The sequence below is a fragment of the Dermacentor variabilis genome, unplaced genomic scaffold (assembly GCF_050947875.1).
Source record: "Dermacentor variabilis isolate Ectoservices unplaced genomic scaffold, ASM5094787v1 scaffold_12, whole genome shotgun sequence".
Lineage (NCBI taxonomy): Eukaryota > Metazoa > Arthropoda > Arachnida > Ixodida > Ixodidae > Dermacentor > Dermacentor variabilis.
The window spans coordinates 5,529,999-5,541,066 of record NW_027460280.1 but is presented as its reverse complement, the minus strand read 5'-3'; the positions used below and the strand labels follow the sequence as shown (position 1 = coordinate 5,541,066).

General features: G+C 44.9%; 1 protein-coding gene and 1 pseudogene across 1 annotated transcript; both read right to left on the bottom strand.

Moving 5' to 3' along the window:
- Window positions 1-758: 758 nt before the first annotated feature.
- LOC142566216 (uncharacterized) lies at window positions 759-10,695 on the bottom strand (annotated as a pseudogene).
- LOC142566173 (uncharacterized) lies at window positions 4,070-5,518 on the bottom strand. The gene has a single exon (XM_075677030.1). The coding sequence runs from the start codon at window positions 5,516-5,518 to the stop codon at window positions 4,070-4,072; it is 1,449 nt and encodes a 482-aa protein (XP_075533145.1).
- Window positions 10,696-11,068: the final 373 nt, after the last annotated feature.

Below are 11,068 nucleotides of genomic sequence, written 5' to 3'. Positions count from 1 at the left end.
CTGGCATTGTATATGCAGCGAAGGAGCGCCCGCTGCGTAAATCCGTCTTGATAATGATCCCACAACCTCCACCGAAAATGTTACGGGGTTAAAAACAGTCAGACGTATATTTATAGGATATTTACAATAATCGTGGCTGCCATCTCTGCTCACAATCTTGCATTTCTTAAAGAATGGCCGACATCTGCAATCTTTACAATGTATCCCAAGGTGTCTGGCGACTGCTTTTGAACGAACGATTAAAAGAGCATGATTATAACTTTTCAAAAGCACACCTTGCCTTCAAGCCGGACACCTTGGGATACATTGTAGAGATTGCGTATGTCGGCCATTCTTTAAGAAATGCAAGATTGTGAGCAAAGATGGCAGCCAAATGACGCAAGAGATAATCAAAGCCGCTGAGATTGTGCGTTTGGGAAGTATGTGCGTGAGCATGCCATCAGCCTACCTTAGGGCAAAGGAAATAGATTTCCTCACGCGCTAATCTGAAATTTTGTATCCTGGTTCTTTTATTGGGATGTTGACTGCAGAAAAAATTATCACATGACAAAGCCGGTTTGGCATTGGTAGATGGCCATGTTTGTAAATTTTTTTTGTTTTTAGTCGCTACCCCCCTCCACCCAGTACCTTGCCCCATTTATTCCATTGACAAGGGAATAAAACGATAGGTGCAAGTAGCGCTCTGTAGTACGTTTCTATTCTGTATGTGCCGTCAAAATGTTGCGCAATCGAATCTCTAATACACTATCTCGGGCAAGTTATTGGGAAGGTACCAGATATTCTCTGAAGGAGGGTGGTGCAATGCCAAAGTATGTAGACACTTGACTGCCATACATGCAAGTACCGCAGTTGGACAGCAGTGTTGCAACTTTATACATTCGCCCCACCCTCTGGTGAGTCATTTTTTTTATTTTTGTGGAAATCAACGAATGCGAAGTCCGCTGCCACCTTGCCAAACCCCCATTCTACAGCCTGCCGCACAGTGCTCATGCGCTTGTTGAAATGAGCCTCGTAGGGCTGCAATGATGCACCTCCAAAAGGCTTAAGGAGCAGAGGCCGGAGTGTTTGTTTGTTTGTTTGTTTATTTATACTGTCAGTCCAAGGATGGACCATTACAGGAGTGGATAGAAATACAACAACACATATACATAATATCGGTACATGTTGAACAATAAATAATGCAATAGCAGTATCTGTAAAAAGTGACATGCAGTGATCAAAGACAAAACACTCGTAATATGCGCATCAGAAACAAATGCTATGATGCAGTCATATCCGGAAAAATAAGATTCTCTAAACCAGCAGTAAAAGCACTGACAGAGGAACATGTGACAAGTGGATTGGGTAATTCGTTCCATTCCTTGATCGCCCTAGGAAAGAAACTATACTTGAATATATCATTCCGTGTAACTGGCGGGTGTATGTATAAACTGTGCTTGTGTCTGGAGCGTTGATCTGGTGAAATTATACAGAAATCAGTGAAATTAAGTTTAACCTGGTTATGAACAATTAGGTAGAAAAATTTCAGCCGGTCAAACTTAGTCCTTAGTTCTAAAGCGGAGAGGTTTGCGCGTCTGCATAGTTCAGTAGGAGAGTGCACGCGCTGATACTTATTAAATATGAACCTGGAGGCGAGTCGTTGAACTCTGTCCAATTTATGACGGTTGGTTACAGTGTGTGGGTCCCATACAATGTTAGCGTATTCAATAATTGGCCTTACTAATACCTTATATGCCAAGCTTTTCACTTCAGGAGTTGCGCTGTACAGTCTTCGCCTGAGACCCCATAAGACTTTATTTGCTCTGCTACACACCTGATTGATATGCGCATTCCATCTCAAATCTTGAGTAAATATTAGTCCTAGATATTTATATTCTGTTACTCTTTTTAGTTCCTGTGGTCCTATGCTGTATTTGTACCGCAAAGGCACCTTCTTTCTTGTTATGGTCATACAAACTGATTTTACTGGGTTCAGTGACATTTGCCATTCATTACACCATTTTAATATTCTTTGTAAATTGTTGTTAAGTTCTAACTGGTCACTTAAAGATCCGATCCTATTGTAAATGACGCAGTCGTCTGCAAACAACCTTAGTGGAACAGTTATATCGGAAGGCAAATCATTAATAAATATAAGAAATAAAAGGGGACCCAGGACACTGCCTTGGGGTACTCCAGACAAAACTGGTTTGGGCATGGATTTAATTTTGTTTATTTCAACATACTGCTCACGAGACTGAAGGTAGGATTTAAGCCACTTAGTAATATTTGGATTTCTAAATATTTCATTCGTTTTTAAGAGAAGTTTAGGATGCGATACTTTGTCGAACGCTTTGGCGAAGTCTAAAAAAATTAGGTCGACCTGTCCTCGGCAATTTAATGTTTGTGAAAGATCGTGAACGGTTTGAACAAGCTGCGTTATTGTAGACAACCTCTTGCGAAAGCCATGTTGTGCTGGTGATAATAACTCGTAAGCTTCCAGGTAATTAGACAGATGTTTACAAACTATATGCTCAAGTAGCTTGGAGCAGGTACTCGTAAGAGAAATAGGCCTGTAGTTTCCTACCTCAGATGTGCTCCCACTTTTGTGAACTGGAATTATTTTAGCTTGCTTCCAGGCTGTAGGAAATGTTCCCTGGGTGAGCGAAGATTGAAAGACTATGGTAAGATATTTAGCAACCCATGGAGCATATCTACATAGGAACTCATTCGGGATGCCATCGGGGCCGGGGGATTTCTTAATGTTAATGCTCAGAAGAAGGTTCAGGACTCCTGCCTCGTTGATGAGAAGGTCAGATGCTGAAGGACGGTCAGAGGTGTCACGAAAGTACGGAAGTGTGCCATCATCACTGGTGAACACGGAGGAAAAAAAGGAATTGAAATTTTCTGTGCGTTCTTGGTTAATCATTTCATCCTCGTCTTTGTGTTGTTTTTTAGAAGGGTTCACATATCTCCAAAATTTACTAGGTGCATTATGAAGGAAATTTTTCAGTGTTACATTGAAGAATCTCTCCTTGGATTCCTTGATCAGACGGTTTAAGTCGAGCTTCATGTTATGAAGCAAAGTCTTGTTTTGGGCGCTAGGATCTCGAGAACAAGCTTTTCGTTTCCTTTTTATCCTCCGTTTGACATGTATGATTTCCCTTGTAATCCATGGGTTATTTCGTTTACATTTTTTGACGCTTATAGGGATAAATCGCGTAATGCAATGCATCGTAACCTTGGAAAAAAAGTCCCAGAGATCGTCAGGGCCACCATTGGATTCATAAACAGACATAAAGTTATCAAACGACCTTTCTAGGTAATCCAAGATGCTAACATCATCAGCAGCTTGAAAGTTTAGATATTGGATGCTTGAATCCTGGTGCAAAGGGTACGATGACATGTTCATGGACAGAATAATCATTTTGTGGTCAGATAGCCCTTCATCAACAAGACAGTCAATCACATGCGGTGTCAAAGCATTTGATATTAGTATAAGATCAAGTACAGATGACCTTGTTGCACACTCCCTAGTATATTGGTTAACAAGCTGGGTTAAATTGTATGAATATATTAGATCCAAGAACAACTCAGAAGATGTAACATCTGTGTCACCGGCTACATATGAATCCCAATCAATAGCCGGGAGATTAAAATCACCTAGTAACAGTATGCTATCTTGCTCTTTCACGTGTGTTTCCATGAATTCTCTTAGCAGCATAATGTGTTCTACTGGGGAGTTCGGAGGCCTGTATACCGCTCCGATGAATACAGTGCGATTATTCAATTTTGTAGTGATCCATACAGCCTCAATATTTCCTGGTACTTCTAAAGTGGAAAATATGATATTTCGTTTCACCAAAACGGCCACGCCTCCGCCTCTTCCATCTCGATCCCTCCTAACCAGCGAATATCCGGGTGGCGCGATATCGCTATCGAGAATATTTTTATGCAACCAGGTTTCAGTGATTACAGCAATGTCAGGAGCATGATCAATAACTAGAGCTTCAAGCGCATGCGCTTTGTTTATCAGGCTTCTTGCATTTACGTTGATTATTTTGAAACCAGCATGTTGGCCCTGCATGCGTCAATTATCACTTGCTCCTGCATCAGTTCGCAGTTTGCACCTTTCATCAAGTTCTTCATTCCAGCTGTACAGCGTATTGTTTACTTTTAATTTATCAAAAAGCAGCTTTACCTTCTTTCCTGCCTTCTTCTCCTCACTCGCCGAGGCCCATAGCTTTTTTCTTATTCCCTGTACTCTTTTAGAGAAATCTTCGCTTACGCTGTAATCTGTGTCTCTCAGTTTTGTGCAGTTCTGCAAAACTGTCATTTTATCCCTATAGTCTGCCACCCTCAGGATAACTGGTCGAGTTCTACCAGAAATCCTCCTGCCTAACCTATGAATTCGTTCAATAGAAGATACATTCACTTTCAGAGTAGCGCTGAAGATTTCGTCCTTTACTTTGCTTAATAGAGTCTCTTCGTTTTCGTGGTCCTCTTCTTTAATTCCTCTAATGATAAGATTATTTCGTCGTGAACGATTATCCAGATCATCCAGATGTTTGACCAGAGTAGATGTTCCAACGCTGTGGTCAGCTACAATTCCCTCAAGAGTTGCGAGCCTGTTCCGAGTCTCGTCTAAGCTTTGTACCTTACTCTCGATAAGAAGAATCCGACTCTGCATGTCTAGTATTCTTGTTTCAAACGAGTCTTGCTTGTCTTGAACCGCCGTGAGTTTAGACAAAATGTCTTTCTGGTTTTGGAGCATTTCCCTGCACATTACTTCTGTTATTGGACCTGGATTTTTCTCCACGTCCCCAGAGAGACTCAACAACAGGGCCGCAATAGAAAAACAGTCGCTTATACAGTCAACGACAGCCTGTGGACACGGCAGCACTATAAGACCCAGAACATCACTACGGAAGCCATATTTTCGGTTACCAACCTGCATGAACAGCGGTACGTCAGGCGACATCGTCACGGCGGTGCTGCCGTGTCCACTGAAGCTGGTAGGCGAAGGGCATGCCTTTATAGCATACAGCTGATCCCTTCTGGGCATGCGTCCTGACGTCATCGTGCCCCCAGATGGCGAGTCGAAAAGACCATTCACGTGTCGATGCCCCTGGATGCTGGTGAGGTCAGCAAACTGGCCGAAGTATCCGCCTGCGCAGAAGTGTCGTGGCTGGCCAGCATCGTAGCGAAGCATGTTGTTTCCAGCGTCGAAGGGTTTCGCAGCGCCTCCAGCGATGAGACTAAGGCATGCGCAGAGAACCTGCATGAACAGCGGTACGTCAGGCGACATCGTCACGGCGGTGCTGCCGTGTCCACTGAAGCTGGTAGGCGAAGGGCATGCTTTTATAGCATACAGCTGATCCCTTCTGGGCATGCGTCCTGACGTCATCGTGCCCCCAGATGGCGAGTCGAAAAGACCATTCACGTGTCGATGCCCCTGGATGCTGGTGAGGTCAGCAAACTGGCCGAAGTATCCGCCTGCGCAGAAGTGTCGTGGCTGGCCAGCATCGTAGCGAAGCATGTTGTTTCCAGCGTCGAAGGGTTTCGCAGCGCCTCCAGCGATGAGACTAAGGCATGCGCAGAGAACCTGCATGAACAGCGGTACGTCAGGCGACATCGTCACGGCGGTGCTGCCGTGTCCACTCCGAGTGTCCACCGAGTGTATAGGCTGGGTCGCCATAGATAACGTATTCATGGCCTTGGGCGACTTTCTCCAGGTTGCGGTAGAGGGCCGTCTTCTTCAGAATTCCTGAAACAAGGTTACAGATCTTGCGAGAGCAGAAGAAAAAGACTCATGCAAATGCACTTGTTTTGCACAAACAGAAGCAGTGCGCGAGCTAAAGAAAAGTTAAGGGACCTTATTAGGGTATACATTTTCACTATTAAGCATGCAACGTGCTGGTAGCTTCGAAATGGGTGAGCAGAAGGCCTCTGTTTGAAAACAATTTGTTTGTGAAAAAGGTAACCTTGCAACCTTGTGAACTTCATGCGTCGTCCATGACTGAAAAATTTAGCTGAAATGTTCAGAGGAGGTATGCTATCCGCTTAATGTGCTTTTTTCCCAATGCGCGAGGGGTGGTTCACGACCTCTAATTCTCGGTTAGACATACCTAAGTAAGCAAGAAAATCGAAAAACACAAACATGTACAGTTTGATATTTGGTGTAAGTGGTCCTGTAAGTGTAAAGTGCTTCTGAAAATACGGAACACGCCAGGGCAGGAGATGCATAGGCAGCTTGGTAGCAATTATAACATTTAATATTACCATACTAGATTAGGTATTTGAGTTATTGAAGCTAATCGCCATGACGCATTAGAGAAGCAATTAGACGCAACTTCACGCACCAGCATCGTGGCGCCGACCATGAAATGGTCCATCCATTTGGCATACCAAGCCGTTGGGGCACATCACGGCTTGATATTCTTGCACGTGATGCCGTTTGTGGCCAGAGAAATTATCCTGCTGTCCAACTGACGGCCTGCAATTTCGTCGCGCTGTGCCATCAACGAAACCCCAGCAGTTCTTCAGTGGAGCGCCTTTCCTGTGAATGGCCTGATAAAAAAAGAAAAAGAAACAGCGGTAAACAGCTATCTATAGCAAGAAACTTTAACGTATTGAGAAAAAGATCATAATAGGATTAGACCACAGTGTAAGATAGACTCTTTAGGCGTGGACATCGTGCCTTGCAGGAAGAGCTAATTATGTCCCTGTTTCGAAATCGTGCCAGAAGATGTATCTCTGAACATACGTGTGTCACCTCAGAGGTGGCAATTCTTGTATAGTAGAAATGTCCGCTGTTGTGGCGTCGTTTCATGCGTGCACTTGTGTGCAACAAACAAATTTACTTGACTGCTCTTTTGCCAAATCTTCGTCATCTGCACATGGTTACGTGCGAAGTAGAAAAAGAACACACTTCTTCATAACTATTACACACAGCGTGCACTAAAAAACACGGACGAAGAATAGACAAACACGAGCGCTGACTCACGACTAAAAGTTTGTTGCATTTAAACACGTAAATATCTTCTTGGCTCACTATTTTGTTTTCCACAAGTAATGAATACCACCCTGCCACTGACCAGGCAGAAATATCCACGTTGGTCCTGTGCGTGATAAGAGAGCGGACTGTGTACCAGTTACCATGGCAACAAGACCATTTCCTTTCATTCTTCTTTTTCCTCTAGCAATGTACCGCTTTCTCACCGGGTGATGCTTTGACCGGTATGTACAAATGCAACATAAAGGTACATTACCTGGGAGCGCTCGTGACTACATTCCTCGTCATGTGCACACACCTAAAGAGTGTATATATGCCTTACAGCATAGATTAGACTTCATTGCTCAGCGAGCACTGCTGCTCAAGATGCAACAAGCATACGTCACTGCCTGGACTTTTGACATGACTTCAAAACTCTAGCACCACTACAACAGAATAAAGCAAGGTTCTCCGTCGCTCTCTTAAACATAAACCCATACAAGCACACTCATAGGTGAAAAAGCATGCATATCCCACATGCTATGGCAATCAGTTAAAGCAAATCTTCCTTTAATTCTGGCACTGCCTGACCATTAATTAGTGCCAAATTTTGGTGTTCACAGTTTTGTGAAGTATGACAGTGTTGAAATGATATTAAACATTATCTTGGGTGCAAAATGTGTTTGTCTACGCAGTAGAAAGAATACACAGAGAGATGTTTTATTGCAGGTTGTCCTGCACAATTTGTATCCAGTGGGAAGTTGTGTACTGTCACCACATCACACAGCGCACTGCATCGTGGCACAACTGTTTAGGTGTTGGACTGCACCTTGCACATGAGTGTCACCTTGATGTCACGGTCTGGGTGTGAGCAAGGGCCGTGTAATGGAAAAGTATGGAGCACACTGTGTGAGGTTTAGCATTTAACTACCCCTTGTGAAAACAATGATCCTTACCACCACTAGCTCTGAAAGCAGGTAAAGGTGTGTTCAAGTGTCAGCGCACAATGTTTACACCAATGGCCTCGTCCATGAAATTCGGCAGCCAGGACATTTCAGCTTTCCCTAAATACAATTTCCTTGCCGTCCATTAAGTTAGCACTGCCCAGTGCGCATATTAAAATTAATACTCTCACAGCTCTCATTTCCGATGAAATGAGAGCTGTGTCGAATTCTGAAATTCCATAAAGCACCTCCAGATGAAACCCACATTCGCTTGCTTTGAAGCATTCATACATTTGTAGTGTCGCCTTGCAAACTGCATGAGCAAAGAGGCTGTTCACTCATTTCATTACTACAAAGTTGAAAGTGAGGACCACACTGATCACGTGGTGTGCCTGTTCGCGCCATAGTACGACACGGGTTAGCAACGGTGACAGTACAAGCGTAAGACACACACCTTGCACCTGCAGCGGTCTCATACGGCTGGTTAAATCCTGTATGGAGGCAAAAGCTGTAGTGCAATGTTTTTTGGGATTACTACAAGCGAAATTTAAAACAAGGCTTTCCTTTACATCCATAAGCTATCAGGTTACTTTGCTGAGAAAGAACATGGCGTACCTTATGAAGCTGTAATCCTTCTAGTTCTATATGGCATGCGGACAAGCCGCATTGTGCATTGGCACGACGACGTCGACTCGCGATGTATGCAGGCATACTTCTGCTCATCGACAGCACATTCGTCAAACCCTGAAGCCTTCAGCCATATGTCCCAGAGTTGCTTGCGTCGAGAAGCTACCACGTTGCATTTTCCAATGTTGTTGATTAGGTCGTTTCGTTACCCGTTTTAAGAACAGTAAAAAAAAATTCGTCGCTGGCCTAACTGACCATGCATATTTTTTTCCCTTTAACTGAAGAGACCCCAAACAGGGCATGCTTCCTGGCCTCGCCTTTGCCCCTCTAGCCTTCTGCTCATGTGTATTCTGCACGCTCTCGGCTATCCCCGCGGGAACGTCGAAGGAAGGACAAAGGTGGCTTCGCTTAAATAAAAAAAAAGTACGCACAAAGGAAAGTGGGGGTGGGGGAACAGGAAGGATGTGTATTTTACACTTCTGCTGAAAGCGTGCTCTTACGTGGGGAAACAGCTCGAGGTTTTGTAGGTTGAGCCACCTGTGCTCCGTGAGATCCGCTAGGAGGTATCCAAAGTAGTATTCAATGTGAGATAAAACTTGAGACACCACACTCGATATCACCGAACTGTGGCGGCTGAAGAACACCTCAAGATCACACACGCGGTTCAGATAGGCGAGACGCCGCAGCGTTATGCACAGCGCCTCGCGGCCTGGAACTCGAACCCTTTGAGCGCTCTCTACCTCTTCTGGAATCAGTAGGCTGGTCAGAACATCGTCCAGGTCCGATTTCTCGAACCTGAACGACCGGTAGAACACCGTGCTGTCCATGGCATCCAAATTAAGCAGGCCATGCTTCCAAAGATCCCGCCGTGGTTCCACTGGCAGCAAGTGCACATCTTCTAATTCGTCCCAGTGCACAGATCGCAGCAGCAGTTCGTCGTGAAGTACGCTATACGGCACCGCTGATGAACGCAGAAACAATTGTGCGCACAATTCAAAGACAAATTACCGAGAGTTCTTGCTTATAGCCTGGGTAGGTCACAAAGGAGCACTCAGCGTTCAGACGTGGCTCAGGCTTGTCTTGGCAAGCCTTCATGTTGGCTACATTGGCGCGTAGCAAACGCAAGACAAATGTTTGTTTATTGCTTCGCTCAAATAATAAAGCAAGCAAATTACTTACTCCATAAAGAAAAAAACACGACTTAGCATGGCTGATTGAGTGTCAGTTTTTGGCAGTAAATCTGAGCTAAGAACGTAGCTACGTGGGCGTTGGGGCGTGCGGCCGCACGGAAAGCATGCTAAAACTCGGTTGCTCGCTTTCCTCCGGCAACCCGGTAGAACGGTAACCGGGAATCCGGTAATACGCCCACGGGGCGGCTTTCCGGACAAGCTAAAGCTCTCTATTGTGTCCTCACGGATAGACCATTAACTCAAGGTTAAAATTCCTTTATGCCGCACTAACACTTGCCATGCCTCTTTTTTGCCGCAAACAACCACTGACTGGAACGACCTTCCGCCTCCGTCGCTGCAATTGAAGACTATGCCGCCTTTCATGTTGCGATTAACAAATTATTGTTAGAACACTCCTCTCTGTTATATCCTCGGGTCCCGAGAGTATGAAAATAAATAAATATTTGGCCGCCTGTTTGTGCAAGAAATTAAACCCGATATTGATTCCTTCTAGCACCCTTTCCAATCTCACCATGTACGTCATAAACTGCAGCGTGTATAATGGGCACCCTTGTTTCGCCTATTGAAAATCCCAGCATTGCCCATCATGAATTTTATGCTGGGCATGATGGAAAACATGGTGGTATGATGGAATTCATGGTGTGTATCTTGGGTGAATGGTGGGTACAGTGGTAGATGGTGGGATGTATTGGTGGCATACATACTGGGTGACTTATCTCAATGGTGGGTTGGCTGGGTGAATGGTGGGTGTAGTGGGTGGATGGTGGGAGGACTACTGGGTGACCTGTGTAAATGGTGGGTGAATGCCGGGCGTGCTGGAAGGATGGTGGGTACATACTGGGTGAACTGTGGGAATGGTGGGTGAATACTGCATGTACGTACCGAGTGACATGTAAACGGTGGCGAAATGGTGAGCATGCTGGGTGAATGGTGGGTGTACCCGGTGGTTCATGAAACACATAGTGGAAGAAAAATGAGCGAATATATGTGACAGCCAGAACATGACAGGTGTGTGTGTCAGTGGTTGTAACATGTGGAGTGATAATGGTGGGTGCCTAATGTGTGCATGGTTGTTTGATTTGCCAAATGGTACCACTGCATGTAGTCCCATTTTTTACGTATATCGACACTGGTGGAGGTGCTGGGTAGTTATGCGAACGCGTGCGAGCTGTCTTGCTTCTTCGGCGCGCTTTGTAAAATCTGCGTCGTCCGTCTCGGAATCGCTGGAATCATGAGGAAGCATAGCATCCAGCATTGTAGTCACTTCTCGACCGTGGAGGAGACTGAATGGCGTCATTCTTGTTGTTTCTTGCCGAGCCGTATTGTAAGCAAAC

Excerpts from the sequence above, each read along its gene's own strand:
- LOC142566173 (XM_075677030.1), bottom strand. The coding sequence starts at position 5,518 with ATGCTTCGCTACGATGCTGGCCAGCCACGACACTTCTGCGCAGGCGGA.